Source organism: Odocoileus virginianus, chromosome 18 (assembly GCF_023699985.2).
Source record: "Odocoileus virginianus isolate 20LAN1187 ecotype Illinois chromosome 18, Ovbor_1.2, whole genome shotgun sequence".
Classification (NCBI taxonomy): Eukaryota; Metazoa; Chordata; class Mammalia; order Artiodactyla; family Cervidae; genus Odocoileus; species Odocoileus virginianus.
In genome coordinates this window covers 2,983,304-2,999,647 of record NC_069691.1, presented here as the reverse complement: position 1 = coordinate 2,999,647, position 16,344 = coordinate 2,983,304, and the positions used below count along the sequence as shown (strand labels likewise).

At 44.2% G+C, this 16,344-nt stretch overlaps 1 protein-coding gene, 1 non-coding gene and 1 pseudogene across 2 annotated transcripts; all 3 read left to right on the top strand.

Annotated features, from left to right (window-relative positions):
* The first annotated feature begins 489 nt into the window (after positions 1 to 489).
* LOC110147470 (olfactory receptor 13C7-like) lies at positions 490 to 1,449 on the top strand. Its single transcript, XM_020908953.2, has one exon. The coding sequence runs from the start codon at positions 490 to 492 to the stop codon at positions 1,447 to 1,449; it is 960 nt and encodes a 319-aa protein (XP_020764612.2).
* A 4,294-nt stretch (positions 1,450 to 5,743) lies between these two features.
* Positions 5,744 to 5,899, top strand: LOC139039575 (small nucleolar RNA SNORA69). The gene has a single exon (XR_011492915.1). It is a non-coding gene; the product is annotated as a small nucleolar RNA SNORA69 (small nucleolar RNA).
* A 7,622-nt stretch (positions 5,900 to 13,521) lies between these two features.
* LOC110127846 (olfactory receptor 13C7-like) lies at positions 13,522 to 14,543 on the top strand (annotated as a pseudogene).
* Positions 14,544 to 16,344: the final 1,801 nt, after the last annotated feature.

Sequence of the window (16,344 nt, the reverse complement as noted above, 5' to 3'; positions counted from 1 at the left end):
GCTTAGTTAGGGGCCCTTCACAGTGGGCCTTGCACTTCAGACCTGTTTCTACCTCCAGGAGGCTGTGAGTAATGCTTCTTGGTCTCTCAGAGGCCACCTCCAGAAGGTGCAGATGCCCCAGCTGACACATAGCCTCAAAAGCCAGATTTACTTCTCCGAATTCCTTTCTTCCCCGTGAATCCTGACACTGATTCCTTATCATCTTATCTGTCTTGCCAAGTGCTTTACACAAAAGTTTTAAGTCATTTGCTCAATTTTTAAAATTTTTCATCTGCAGATGAGTTGGTCCAAATTAACTCTTCATTCTTACTGAAAACAGAAGTAAAATACTGATCTCTATCATAATTTTTCTAGAGCCCCTTAGACATGAGCAGATTGTCAGAGCTCAACAGGGCAGAGATTTTTGCCCTTATGCCCAGGCACTTTTGGAGTCAGAGAGTGCTGAGGTTGACGGCAGAGAGTTCCTGCAGGTGACAGAGCAGAGGCACTATGGACAGGTCCAATCAGACCTCCCCCGTGGTGGGGTTCATTCTCCTGGGTCTCTCAGCCCACCCAAAGCTGGAGAAAACACTCTTTGTGCTCATCCTGCTCGTGTACCTGGTGATCCTGCTGGGCAACGGGGTCCTCATCGTGGTGACCATCCTTGACTCCCGCCTGCACACGCCCATGTACTTCTTCCTGGGGAACCTCTCCTTCCTGGACATCTGCTACACAACCTCCTCAGTGCCCCTCATCCTTGACAGCTTCCTGACCCCCAGGAAAACCATCTCTTTCTCAGCCTGTCTTGGGCAGATGTTCCTCTCCTTTGCCATGGGAGCTACGGAGTGTGTGCTTCTGGGCATGATGGCGTTTGATCGCTATGTGGCCATCTGCAACCCCCTGAGGTACCCTGTAGTCATGAGCAAGGTTGCCTGCGGGCCCATGGCTGTTGGCTCTTGGGCAGCTGGTATCACCAACTCTGTAGTTCAGACATCCCAGGCTATGAGACTGCCATTCTGTGGGGACAATGTCATCAACCACTTCACCTGTGAGATCCTGGCTGTCCTCAAGTTGGCCTGTGCTGACATCTCCATCAATGTGATCAGTATGGTCGTGGCCAATGTGATCTTCCTGGGAATCCCAGTTCTGTTCATTTTTGTCTCCTATGTGTTCATCATTGCTACCATCCTGAGGATCCCCTCAGTTGAGGGGAGGAAAAAGGCCTTCTCCACCTGCTCTGCCCACCTCACAGTGGTGTTCATCTTCTACGGGACCATCCTCTTCATGTATGGGAAGCCCAAATCCAAGGACCCCCTGGGGGCAGACAAACAGGACCTTGTAGACAAGCTCACCTCCCTCTTCTATGGGGTGGTGACCCCTATGCTCAACCCCATCATCTACAGCCTGAGGAACAAGGATGTGAAGGCTGCTGTGAGGAACCTGGTAAGTCAGAAACACCTAACTGAGTGACCATCACATATTCCCAGCTGCCAGAGTGCAAGACCCCCAAATTCCTCATTGTCTTCATGGGGAAATGGTAACCCAGGGATGTCCTTAGGTTGTCAGTGGAAAGAGCCTTTTCATTTCTGGTGCTGCTGGTTACCTTTTTGGCTTCACCCAGAACCATACGGTATCACATCACAGCTATATTTTGCTGCCTAAGTCTGAAATCCTCTAATACCAGAATTTGGTAAATATCCAGTGAAAAGTTATAAATATAGTCAAAAGAGACAAACGGAAATTTTATTGGTACTGAGACTTTCAAGTATTTTGTTTTTTCCTGTGTAGAATTGTTAACCAAAAGTGAGGTTTGGCTGCTTGCCACTCACAAGCTAATAAAGAGGCAAGTTGGATAGAAAGGAAAGATTGCTTTATTTTGAAGTCTGGCAACTGGGGTAGGGGATGGCAGACTCCTGTCAAAGGTCAATTTCCACCCACTCCCCCAACTGACAATCAGTGGGCAAGAACTTTTACAGGTGGGGAAAAGAACTACATGCAAAAACAGCACTGTCGACTCTTCACAATTGTCCTGAGATTGATAATGGGGTGGTCTGATCAGCATCACCTTGATTGTTGTAAGTACAGTTAGTCTTCAGCTCCAGGGTCCATTTGTTCTTATTTCTTTAAGGTCAGTTCTCGGAGTTGTGGCAGCTTACGTCATGGCTACAGTCTGTCACTGAGTTAACTTCTTCCACCTGGTAGGGGTTTTAGTGTCTATAAAACAGCTCAAAGGATATGGCTCAGAATATCACCTATAGCCCTTGAGGAGTAACTAAAGGCCCTCGACTTTGTTTTTTAATGATGAAACTATCATTTTTTGTCCTGTTTGTTTTCCTTGTATCAGTTTTCTCTTGCTGTGTAGCAAATCACCACAATATAGCAGCTTACATCCTTGCTCATTTATTAGTTCACAGTTCAGAAACCCAGCATGACATGACTTGGTTCTTTTCTCAGGGTGTCAAATGGCTAAAATCAAAGTGTCAGCTGCATTAAGTTTTCATCTGGAGCCTCTGAGGAAAAATCCACTTTCAAGCATATTTATGTTGCAGAATTCAATTTTGTGCAGTCACAGGATTGAATTCCCCATTTCCTTTTTGCATGGCCCCTCCATCTTCATGGCAGTAATGGTGCATCAAATTCTTTTAGTGCTTTGAATCTTTGGCTTTCCTTTCTGCTACTAGCCAGACAAAAATGCTCTGCCTTTACAGGATTCATGGTTAGGTCAGGCCCACCTGGATAATCTCTATGTTAAGGCCAATTATGTCATCATTTTTACAGTCCTGGGGATTATGCAGAGTGTGTACACCAGGGGGGAAAAAAATCTTTGGGACATCTTAGAATCCTGCCTTCCACAGTTGTAACCCCTGTTCTTCTGGGCTATGCACAGGGGACTTCCATAGTGTTGGAGAAGGTCTGGGGCAGAGAAGCAGAAAGATGGATGGTGTTTGAAGTGGGATACTGTTAGCTCAAGGTGAGTCTAACTTAAACAAACTGTCCACACAGCTATGGCTGAAATCATAGTGGGACTGAAAGACTGGTAAGCGAGGTACTGTAGCGTTTGCTAACTATGGATAGATTGATAAAGTCGAACTCATGTCACATCACAAAAATGCCATAGAGCTTCCTCTATCCACATTGCTTCCAAAGGGATCTATTCCAGCTTCAACCCAGTGACATTTGCGGTTGTCCTGTAGCCATAGTTCACGGGACTGGAACAACTGTGACCCCAGATGAATAAATCTATAGATCTGAGGGTAATACATCCGACAGAGGGCTTCCCAGGTAGTGCTGGTGGTAAAGAACCTGCCTGCCAATGCAGGAGACATAAGAGAAGTGGGTTCAATCCCTGGGTTAGGAAGATCCCCTGGAGGAGGGCATGGCAACCCACTCCAATATTCTTGCCTGGAGAATCCCATGGACAGAGGAGCCTGGCAGGCTACAGTCCACAGGGTCACAAAGAGTCAGACATGACTGAAGTGACTTAGCATGCATGCACTCACATATCCGACTGAAGGAAACGGGTGAATTGGGCTAGTTAGTGTGATATTTGAGGAACTTGAAATTGAGAAACAGGGAGACAAAATCAGTTTAATGAGACCCAAATCAGAAAGGACCCACCAAAGATTCCATGAGGTAGGGTTGATATTATGGTGGTGGGGTGGGAAGCAAAAGCTATGAGTCAGCAGATGAAGCCCATTAGAAAAAGGAAAAAGAGAAAAAAATATATAGAAAGCATCTGTCGCATTAGTAGAGGAGATTCAAAAGGTGAACCCATGAATTCTATTTCTGGGTTTCCTGGAGCTGCTTGCTATCAAGAACTTTCATGAACTTCCCTGGTGGCACAATGGATAAGAATCTGCCTGCCAATGCAGGGGACATGGGTTTGATTCTTGGTCTGGGGAGATTCCACATGCCATGGAACTTAGTTGCCACAGGAACTAATCCTGTGCACCACAACTACTGACTCCACGTTCTAGAGCCTCCAAGACGCAACTGCTGAGCCCGCGAGCCACGTCTACTGAAGCCCACGTGACCTAGGTCCTGTTTGCTGCAATAGGAGAAGCTACCACGATGAGAAGTCTCTGGACCATAATGAAGGGTAGCCCCTGCTTGTCTCTGCTAGAGAAAGCCTGTGAAAAGCCACGAAGTCTCAGTGCAGCCAAAAATAAATACATAAAATTTTTTAAAAGAACATTCTCCGTTTCTCAATCCTTTCACTTTTAACTGTTAAGAATCTTGTTCTTTGATTTATATAAGATTCCAAAATTGCCCCCAAATGCATCTTTACTTAGAACCACCACAACAATAGAACTTTCCCTGAGATAGCCTGAGTGGATCTTGGTTCCTTATAACCAAAAGAGCAAAACTAGGTCAGGATGAGAGTTATTAAGAACCAACTGCTCATAACCAATCCTGGCCCCCAGTGGGGAGACTCAGACTGATCTCTTTGGTTGCAGTTAATGCTGGTTCAGTGTTCCCTTGAGAATTAATTTAGAGGACCCTGAATCTTATGAGGAGGAGATTCTAAGTCTTACAAGGAAGAGGAGAAGAGAATGGGAGGTCCATTAATCATCCCCAAGTAAATTACTACAACAGCTACTTCTATCCCCCCCTCTCAAATTGGCAGGTGGCTGTTCAGGAAGGCAGACATGAGACAGGTTTGGTGTCTCTCAGACCACAGAGGCCATCATAGACCAGATTGATTCTTCTTTGTTCCAGTAGAGGAAGTCCTACCCCAGACTATACAACCAAGAGCACCAGGGCCTTTTAGTTCTGCCTGTAGCAAAATATGCTTGCCTCATGAATGTATTGCTATGATTTATGTCAGAGGTTGTTCTGCTTGTGTTTTCTTCTAAGACTTTTATGGTTTCAGTATTACATTTAGGTTTTTAATCCATTTTGAATTTATTTTTGTATATAGTGTGAGAAAATATTCTAATTTCGTTCTCTTATATGTAGTTGTCCAGTTTTCCCAGCACCACTATTAAGGAGACTATCTTTTCTCCGTTGTATATTTTTGCCTCCTTTATCATTAGGTTGATCAAATGTGCATGGGTTTATTTCTAGGCCTTCTAATCTGTTCCATTGATCTATGTGTCTGTTTTTGTTCCAGTGCCATACTATTTTGATTACTGTAGCTTTGTAGTATAGTCTGAGTCAAGGAGTGTGATACTTCCAATTCTGTTCTTTCGCAAGATTGTTTTGGCTCTTCATGGTCTTTTGTGCTTCAGTAAAAATTTTAAAATTATTTATTTTTGATCTGTGAAGAATGCCATGTGCATCTTTTTAAAGGATTGTTTTAAATCTGTAGATTCAATTCAAAACATTTCCTCTGGTATCAGGAACAAGACAAGGGTTCTCACTCTTGCCATTTTTATTCAACACGGTATTGGAAAACCTAGTCATGGCAACCAGACAAGAAGAAGAAATAAAAGAAATCCAAATTGGAAGGGAAGAATACAGCTGTCACTGTTTGCATATGACATGATATTATACATAAAAAATCATGGAGACACTACCAAAAAGCTACTAGAGCTTATCAATGAATCCAGTAAAGTTTCATGATACAAAATTACTATTCAGAAATCTGTTACATTTCTACACACTAACAATGAACTATCAGAAAGAAAAATTAAGGAAACAGTCCACTTATAATCACATCAAAAAGAATAAAATACCTAGGAATAGGCTTGCCCAAGGAGGTAAAAGACCTGTATTCAGAAAACTATAAGACATTGTTGAAAGAAATTAAAGATGACATTAAACAGATGGGAAGATATACTGTGTTCCTTGATTGAAAGAATTGATTTTGTTAAAATAACCATACTACTGATATTATCCTTCTAAAATAAAATCTGTGTTGATCTTTTATTTTTTCCCTTTATGGGAGTAAACTCATGACAGATTGACATGGAAAAAATCTGAGGAAAAAAATAATACTACCCGAGGCAAATCTACAATTCAATAAATTGCCCTTAAAAAAAAAAAAGTACATTTGTACATCCCTTGGCTAAGTAATTTGAGAGCATTTTAATCCAGCTCTGATTTGTCAAAGATTACAATAAGGCTACTATCATGAGCACATTGGTTTTAGCTGTCAGAATAAGATGTCTCGGCTGAGAGGCCATTGTCGTCACCCTTTGTTCTCACCCAGCCAACGCCAACCTCTTTCCACGTATGTAAACATTGTTATAAAAAGGCCAACTGTCATACTCCATCCTTCATTATGGATTTGTAATCAGTTTGTTTGCACCCACAATCCCAGATATATCTTTTCTTTGGCTCTACTTCATAGTGATGAAAATGATTTCTGTACCTGGGTTCCACATTCAATGAAGAATCTGCACAGTTCACATCACAGTCATGGGTTCATCCATATTTTCCTTTGGTCTTTCCCATCTCGTAAGTTCTCCTCTTGTACTACTTTGTCTAAATTTATCACTTATATCATGAAGTTTTAGAAGTATGTGCTGGAAAAAGCATTCAAGTTCCTTATGCTATTCTTGAGTTAACTGAAATACTTGGTTCTAGTGTCATTGGAGATCAGTCGTTGCCCAATACAACCAGTATTTTCCCATATCTCTTGGTACTGTTTTTGCTGCACTCTATAAGTTTTGGCATATTGTGTTTTATTTTTGTTTGTCTTGAGGTATTTTCTAATTTCCTTTTTTTATTTCTTTTTTGACCCAATGGTTGCTTACAAGTGTGTTAATTTCCACACATTTGAATTTTGCAATTTTACTTCTGCTATTGATTATAGTTTCATTGGATTGTGATCAGAAAAGAGACTTGGCATAATTTCATTGTTAAGTTTGTTAAGACTTGTTTTGTGACCTAAGATATGATCTATCCTGGAGAAAGTTCCAGTTACGCCTGAAAAAAGACATATATTTTGCTACTTTTGGATAGAAGTACTGTACTGATAAAAGACTGAGAAGTCCCGTGGTCTGCCACCTGAATGCTAGAGCACCAGAAAAACCAAGGTATGATTCAATGAGAATCTGAAGACCCAAGAATCAGGAGCTCCAATGTCTGAGGGGAAAAGATGACATTCCAGCTCCAGAAGAGCCATAAATAACTTTTAACTCACTTTTCTCAATACAGAGGGTGAATGCCTTGAAGACTGAGCCAGTGTGTTACTCCTCTACATGTGGCTGCTTCCCACTCCATCTTGAATAACAATGTCCAAAGTGATGGTCTCTCATGCAGCCTCAGGGTTCTGTATCCATGCCTGGCCTGTGTTGTATGGCTGTCAGTGACTCAGATGAGGAATTGAGGATGCACAGAGGACAGGAACTGAAGGATCCAGAAAGAACACAGCATGATGTTTCATGGAGCCTAACCACTCTGGGGATGAGTAGTCATCCTAAAACCAAACTCTAACTCTCCTTCCAAAACTGCTGCAAGTCCAGGCTGAGGGTGACAGAATTGCCTCTGCCACTGAGGGAAAAGGACCTGGGGGCTGAGTGAGCTGCAGGCTGATGTCTTTCTAGGAATATGTTGACCAAAGAAAGGAGAAGAGGACATGAAAAGGAGGGAGGGAGGCAGCAAGCAAAAAACCTTCTCCAGGGCCTTCAGTATAACTGGATCTTTGGGGTTTTATCCCCGAAGAATACAAAGTTTCTAAACTGAGTACAACTCACTTTCCAAACTGTAAATGATTTTGGGGACTAAAAGTGAAATGAAGTGGCTCAGTCGTGTCCGAGTCTTTGAGACCCCATGGACAGTAGCCTGCACCAGGCTCCTGCATCCATGGGATTTTCCAGGCAAGAGTACTGGAGTGGGTTGCCATTTCCTTCTCCAGGGGATCTTCCCCATCCAGGGATCAAACCTGGGTCTTTACCAACGGTAAAGAGTCTGCCTACAATGCGGGAGACCCGGGTTCGATCCCTAGAGTCCCTAAAGTCCTCAGAAACCTTGCCTGGGATAAACTGGAAAGTTCAGTTCAGTGACTCAGTCATGTCAGACTCTTTGCCGCCCCATGGACTGCAGCACCCCAGGCTTCCCTGTCCTTCACCAACTCCCAGAGCTCGCTCAAATTCATGTTCCTTGCGTTGGTGATGCCATCCAACCATTTCATCCTCTGTCGTCCCCTTCTCCTGCCTTCGGGACTACACTGGTCCCCAAAAGGAAACTGAGACTCAATTTCCTTTCTATAGGCAGTGGCCAGTTCTTTGGAGATTGTTCCTGGAGCACCAAGACAGGAGGAGTGGGGAGGCCTGGATCTTCACCAATTGCAGGGCCTGACACATTCCCACTCTTCCTGCACTGGGTGCCTTAGATCCAGTGTGGCTATTTCTGACAACTGGTCTGTCCCCAGCCCTTAGGAGAGAGATCACTCTTTCACTCCACGTTTCTGATAAAGGTAAGTGACGGTTTTGATAAAAGGACTCTGAGATTCTCATTAGCACAAGCTCATTGCTAAGAATAGATTTGTTTTTAAAAAAACTTTTGGAATTGTTTTTTCTCCTTGTACCTTTAAAAAATATTTTATGTATTTTTTTTTTCTGTGCTGGGTCTTCGTTGCTGCGTGGGCTTTTCTCTAGTTGCAGCAAGTAGGGGCTACTCTCTAGGCGCAGTGCACAAACTTCTTGTTGTTGTGGCCTCTCCTGTTGCAGAGCATGGGCTCTAGGGAGAGCGGGCTTAAGTAACTGCAGCGTGTAGTAGGCTTAGCAGTTGTGGCTCCCAAGCCCTAGATCACAGGCTCGATAGTTGTGGAGCATGAGATTAGTTGTTTTGTGGCATGTGGGATCTTCCCAGATCGACCTGTGTGTCCTGCATTGGCAGGCGGATTCTTTACCACTGAGCTACTAGGGAAGCCCTAAGAATAGATTTGATTGTTCAGTGGAATAGGTCTCAAAATGGGGGGGGAAAGATGATTTCAGTAGTATGGCAAGGGCTGGATGCAGCACAATCCATCCTGGTAGGACATAATATCCAGAAAGATATCTCACAGTTATACAGGAACTGTGGACAATTCCTCTAAAACTATTTGACATTTTTTGGATGCTGTAAGAGTAACAGGGTTAATTCTCTATCATCTTATTGCCAAAACCAACTTATTTCTAAATATTTGGAAGGCATGGGGAAAAGAACCAACTTTGTTTGAAGGCTGCAAAAGGTAGAGCAGGATGGAATTTGTAGGGAGGCAGAATTGTCTGTCTATGGGAACTACTTTAAAATGAAATAAACCTCAGCAAGCAGAGAGCCTGCTTCACTCAATTATTCCAGCTGAAGCCAGAGCACCATAATCAAGGGAGTAGTGGACCTGCATTCTTTGAGAGCAGGATAGGGAGGTTGGTCTAGTCAGACCCTTAGGACTTGCCACACCTGGGTCTACAGTTGTCTGTCAGAATAAGGAAAGCCAGAATTGAAGGATGGCCAGTATGGTATGTTTTAGGAAGCCCTGTATAAGCAGGTAGCTTCCACCCCATAGCTGTTTCTACGACTATTTTTGTGCATCTATTTAAAAGACTTTTACTCCTTGGAAGAAAAGCTATGACCAACCTAGACAGCATATTAAAAACCAGAGACATTACTTTGCCAACAAAGGTCCATCTAGTCAAAGCTATGGTTTTACCAGTAATCATGTATGGATGTGAGAGTTGGACTATAAAGAAAGCTGAGCGCTGAAGAATTGATGCTTTTGAACTGTGGTGTTGCAGAAGACTCCTGTAAGTCCCTTGGACAACAAGGAGATCCAACCAGTCCATCCTAAAGGAAATCAGTCCTGGATATTCATTGGAAGGACTGATGTTGAAGCTGAAACTTCAATACTTTGGCCACCTGATGCAAAAAAACTGACTCATTTGAAAAGACCCTGATGCTGGGAAAGATTGAAGGCAAGAGGAGAAGGGGACGACAGAGGATGAGATGGTTGGATGGCATCACTGACTCAAAGGACATGAGACTGAGTAAACTCTGGGAGTTGGTGATGGGCAGGGAGGCCTGGCGTGCTGCAGTCCATGGGGTCACAGAGAGCCAGACACGATTGAGCGACTGAACTGAACTGAACTGAACTGGAAGAAAGTATTTTGGAAAAATCTTTCCAAACATGAATTACTTCCAAATCAAATTTAGCGGACTTAAGTGATGCCAAAGGGAAACATTCCTCAGTTGTATTCTTATGACAGGGAGGAGGAGGTTGGAACCGTGATTCTACTCATGAATAAGCCACATGTCTTCCTTCCTCCAGTGGAAGAGGAGCTGTTCAAGGGGGTTCATAATATCTAACCCCTGGGTCAGAGAGGGACTCTGACCTTGGAGGTACGGGGCCCCGACAGAGTTCCTGCAGACCCCACCTGTGTGGGGAAGAGGTCAGGGGAGACAGGCAGTCAGTCATTTATGTCATTTAAGTCATTCTGACCTTTGCTTTTAGGGGCAGAGGGTATAATATGACTGGTAATAGGGCCTCAGAAAAGCCCAAGGAAGATGAAGATGCTTGCCTTCAAAACCTGTCCCTAGATATTGCTTATTCCAGGAAAGTCTTTTGATCTAGCACATGTCTAGGAAGAAATCACAGAAGTCTCTAAAGACTTTGATTTGCTTGTTTGTTGGTGTCTGTTTGTTTTTAAAAAGTCCTAATGGCAGAATGGAATACCTGGGATACAAAGTTAGGATAGTGTTCTCAACTTTGGCTGAACATTGAAGCCATCTGGGGAGCTTTAACAAGAACTGATGCCTGGATTCTATCATAGACATTTGGATTTGCCTGGCTCAGGGTGTGACCCAGGAAAAGGGGAGAATTAAGAGAATCATCTTTATCTTTAGATCTCTGATGAGCTATTATGGGGCAGAAAGGGGTCACATGCTGTATATGTCCCCAGAGAGCAGAACTAGAACTAGGAACATATTAAGAGATTTGACCCAAGAAACAAAATTTTCAGATGATACAAGATTTATAAAGCTAAACTGGGCTTCCTAAAAAGGTAATGAGATCTTCATTGGTGGACAGGAATATTGCTTAATAATCCTGTTGGATTGTTGGATGTAGCTTGGATGTACAAAGGAAAATTCAGTGAGACTAGATGTTTGGAATTCCCTTTTCTAAGGCTGAGGTCTTCAGAGTCAGGAAAGAGGCATTAGCCTGACTTCAGTGGCAATGGAATGAGAAATCGATCAGGAAACTGGGGCTCTCCAGAGGCTGAGATGGTGGCTGTTAAATGCAGCCTGGTTTCCCGGAGCATCAGTTCAAACTGTCCAGGATGGCACTGCAGCCAGAGGGATGATTAACACTTTAGAATGCAACCATACTCCACAACACAGCTGCCCAAGTCCAGCCTCATGCTCCTTACCTTCCCCAGGTGGCCTTCCTGTCCAGCCTGCCCCTTCAAAGTGACCCATCAGTACCCTCTCCCTGGAACTGCTGTCTCTTTTGGAGCCAGGGCATCATTCCTGCACGGCTGTGGGGTTTCACAGTCATGTGTGAGTGAGTCATGTTGGCTGATGAATGGAGAGAGGAAGACAGGATAGGGTGAAGTGACAGATGAGAGGATGGCCTGGGGCCTGGTTGTCTATTACAGGAGGAAAGGGGAAGGTCAAAAGATGTTTCTATGAGGATACCATGAAGCAAAGAAAGCCTGCCAAGAGCGGTGGCTTCAGGGCTCCTCATTTCACCAGCCCTGGACACCAAGGGAGAAAAGCATGAAGTGAACCTGGTTCACTTTTCTGACAAAGATGTTTATTTATTTATTTATTTTTAACTGGAGAATAGTTGCTTTACAATGTTGTATTGGTTTCTGCCATGCATCAACGTGAATCAGCCGTAGGTATACATACGTCCCCTTCCTCTTGAAACTCCCTTCCAACTCCCACCTGCCACCCATCCTACCCCTCTCGGTTGTCACAGAGCACCAGATTGAGCTCCCTGCATCATACAGCAGATTCCCACTGGCTGTCTATTTTACATGTGGTAATGTACACATGGAAACAAACTGTGGAAAGCTCTTAAAGAGGTGGAGATACAGACCATCTTACCTGTCTCCTGAGAAACCTGTATGTGGGTCAAGAAGCCACAGTTAGAACCCTGTATGGAACAACTGATTGATTCGGGTATGACAGGGCTGTCTGTTGTCACCCTGTTTATTTAAACTATATGCTGAGCATATCATGAGAAATGTCAGCCTGGATGAGTTAAACGCTGAAATCAAGATAGGTGGGAGAAACATCAATGACCTCAGATATGTGGATGATACCACCTTAACGGCAGAAAGCAAAGAGGAACTAAAGAACCTCTTGATGAGAGTGAACGAGGAGAGTGAAAAGCCAGCTTAAAACTAAACATTAAAAAAAAAAAACTAAGATCATGGCATCCAGCCCCATTACTTCATAGCAAGTAGAAGGAGAAAAGGTGGAAGTAGTGACAGATTTCCTCCTCTTGGGCTCTACTACTACTGCTAAGTCACTTCAGTTGTCTCCGACTCTGTGCGACCCCATCCCTGGGATTCTCCAGGCAAGAACACTGGAGTGGGTTGCCATTTCCTTCTCCAATGCATAAAAGTGAAAAGTGAAAGTGAAGTCGCTCAGTCATGTCTGACTATTCACTACCCCATGGACTGCAGCCTTCCAGGCTCCTCCGTCCACGGGATTTTCCAGGCGAGAGTACTAGAGTGGGGTGCCATTGCCTTCTCCATCTTGGGCTCTAAAATCACTTCAAATGATGACTGCAGCCATGAAGTCAGAAGACAATTGCTTCTTGGCAGGAAAGCTATGGCAAACCCAGACAGTGTGCTGAAAAGCAGAGACATTACTCTGCCAACAAAGGTCCATATACTCAAGGCTATGGTCTTCCCAATGGTCACGTATGGTTGTGAGAGTTGGTAGAGCACCAAAGAATTGATGCCCCTTTGAACTGTGGTGCTGGAGAAGACTCTTGAGAGTCCCTTGGACAGCAAGGAAATCAAGCCAGTCAATCTTTAGGGAAATCAATCCTGAATACTCATTGGAAGGACTGATGCTGAAACTGAAGTTCCAATATTTTGGTCTCCTAATGCGAACAGATGACTCATTGCAAAAGTCCCTGATTCTGGGAATGATGGAGGGCAGAAGGAGAAGAAGGTATCAGAGCATGAGATGGCTGGATGGCATCACCAGTGCAATGAATATGAACTTGGGCAAACTTCAGGAGATAGTGAGGGATAGGGAGGCCTAGCATGCTGCAGTCCATGGAGTCACAAGGAGTCAGACTCGACTGGGCAACTGAACAACAATGTATGTTCCAATGCCACTCTCTCTGACCAAGATTTAACAAGAGAAGTCTACCATCTGGATATTTTAGTAGAAATGAGTATGTCTGGTCAGGTAAATTAAATCACCACAGGGGCATCTCAAATGTCTCTTGCACAGAGGGTGGCTTAAGACGACAAATGAGATTCTTTTCTAGTCCCCAGAACCTTACTGAGAACCACAGAGAAACCATCATTGTTAAAATTGTTTTCCTCTTGCTCAGCAGAGAGGGCATTCCTCACTAGCAAGTCAGCACTTCAGTCAGAGAGTGCTGAGGTTGAGCTTCTGAGTTCCTGCAGGTGACAGAGCAGAGGCACTATGGACGGGTCCAATCAGACCTCCCCCTGGTAGGGTCTATTCTCCTGGGCCTCTCAGCCCACCCAAAGCTGGAGAAAGCTCTTTGTGCTCATCCTGCTCACATACCTGGTGATCCTGCTGGGCAATGGGATCCTCATCCTGGTGACCATCCTTGACTCCCGCCTGCACACACCCATGTACTTCTTCCTGGGGAACCTCTCCTTCCTGGACATCTGCTACACAAACTCCTCAGTCCCCCTCATCCTTGACAGCTTCCTGACCCCCCAGGAAAACCATCTCCTTCTCAACTTGTGCCGTGCAGATGTTCCTTTCCTTCACCATGGCAGGAACAGAGTTTGTGCTCCTGAGCATGATGGCACTTTACCGCTTTGTAGCCATCTGCCACTCCCTAAGGTACTCCGTTGTCTTGAGTAAGGCTGCCTACGTGCCCATGGCTGTTGGCTCCTAAGCAGCTGGTATCACCAACTCTGTAGTTCAGACAACCCCGGCTGTGAGGCTGCCCTTCTGCGGGGACGACATCATCAACCACTTCACCTGTGAGATCCTGGCTGTCCTAAAGTGCCATGGCCTGTGCTAACATCTCCGTCAATGTGATCAGCATGGGGATAACAACTGTTATTTTCATGAGCATCTCAGTTCTGTTCATCTTTTTCTGCCATGTGTTCATCACTGTTTCTGTCCTGAGGACCCCTTCAGCAGTAGGGAAGAAAAAGGTCTTCTCCACCTGCTCTACCCACCTCACAGTTGTGGTCATCTTCTACGGGACCATCCTCTTCACTTATGGGAAGCCCAAATCCAAGGACGCCCTGGGAGCAGACAAACAGGACCTTGCAGACAAGCTCACCTCTCTCTTCTATGGGGTGGTGACCCCCATACTCAACCCCACCATCTGCAGCCTGAGGAACAAGGATGTGAAGGCTAGTGTGAGGAACCTGGTGAGTCAGAAACACCTAGCCGAGCGACTGTCACAGAATTTCAGCCTCCAGAACACACGGTCTCCAAACTCCCCATTGTCCTGGTAGAGAAGTGCGAACCCAGCAAACAGAAGGGAGTCTCCCAAGGTTCACATTGTGGGCCACGTGACTAAAACTAAAAAGTAGACTGACCATCGTGCCTTTGTTTCGTAGGCAATGGAAGCTTCTATCTAAGAACCTAGAAGAAAAGAGCTTCGAATTTCTAGAAGTGCTGGCTAGAAATTGTTGACTTTGTGCATAACCACGGTGACATCACAGCAGAGCTGCTTTATGCCAATGAACCTGGGTGGCCGGTGGTGTCTCTGGATACCTGTGCCTGCTGCAAACCTGCCCTCTGGTGGACATTTCTGCAAGCTCCTGAGGTCAGTACTTGTGAAGCCTGAAAGGGTTCCTGAGTCACCTGGGGAGGTTGTGAAAATACCGATTCAGATTCTCTGACCTAAAAGTGAGGCTGGAGATTCGGATCTCTGCCAAGTTCTAGGTGCTGCTATGCCTCTGAGTAGTAGGCCCTGCAGACTTGGGATGACGGACAAGGGACTGAGCATAGAGGCAAGGAAGCAACTCCTGCAGGTACCAAGTCCTCCAGCATCAGCAACCCAGGCTATTCTCTCCAATTTGGGGGTAGCAGTCTGCCCTGTGACCTCACTTCTCTTACAGGTCTAAGAAGAATTGTTGGTTTATCAATAAGTCTGTTCAGATTTTTGCTTGTTAGCATAAGCTACTAACTTGTTAGCTTGTTAGTACAAGCTACCTGGGAGTTGGCATCTCCCAAGCTTCTTCCATGCTAGACCAGAAACCAGTCATTCCCATTTCAAATAGCACTAAAGTGCAGTCAAGTACTGCTGCTGCTAAGTCACTTCAGTCATGTCCGACTCTGTGTGATCCCATAGACGGCAGCCCATCAGGCTCCCCCGTCCCTGGGATTCTCCAGGCAAGAACACTGGAGTGGGTTGCCATTTCCTTCTCCAATGTGTGAAAGTGAAAAGTGAAAGTGAAGTCGCTCAGTCGTGTGCAACTCTTAGCGACCCCAAGGCCTGCAGCCTACCAGGCTCCTGCATCCATGGGATTTTCCAGGCAAAAGTACTGGAGTGGGGTGCCACTGCCTTCTCCAGTCAAGTGCAGATAGATATAAAAATGTTGTCAAGTACAAAATAAGAAGCATTAACATAGCAGAGGAAGAAGCATGTCAATTTCTACAGAAAACATAATGATTGTATTTCTAAGTATTAACTAGTATTATCAGTATTAAGAGTTCAGGAAAGTTAAGGATATAGAAATAAGTTCTCAAATGTCAATTGTATTCCTATATTCCATCAATATGGAGCAAAAATAAAAACAGAGATAATATCTTATTTACAGTAGTAAAAGTACCAAATAATTGAGAACAAACGTAATTCTAGACATGACGGACTGTGTCAAGGAAAAAATGATGAGTGTTTTAGGAGTGTAAATGAAGGCAGAGTGATGGACCAGGGGCTGAGAGTATAAATATAAGACAATAACCTCAATTTTTAAGGTGGAACCTCTCAAATTGTAGCAATTAGAAGAATTTCTTTAATGTTCATATTCCTGGTCTCTAACCTACAATAAATCAAATTTCACTGTGTCTGTGGTAAGGCCAATAGGAAAACTGGGCTTAGAAACAAAGTTGTTTAGTATTTTTAATTCCCCAGAAGACTCTACTGAGCTTGTAAAGTATAATAGAACAAGGATCTTTTGAAGGTAATGATGTTGGAGTCTTCCTGCCAGATTTGAACTTACTAAAATGTAACAATTACTGAACAACAGACCATTGGCTCTTTTTTTTAAAAGTGTTGATGTTCTTGTGTGTGTAAAATCAATGTTTATG

Excerpts from the sequence above, each read along its gene's own strand:
- LOC110147470 (XM_020908953.2), top strand. The coding sequence starts at position 490 with ATGGACAGGTCCAATCAGACCTCCCCCGTGGTGGGGTTCATTCTCCTG.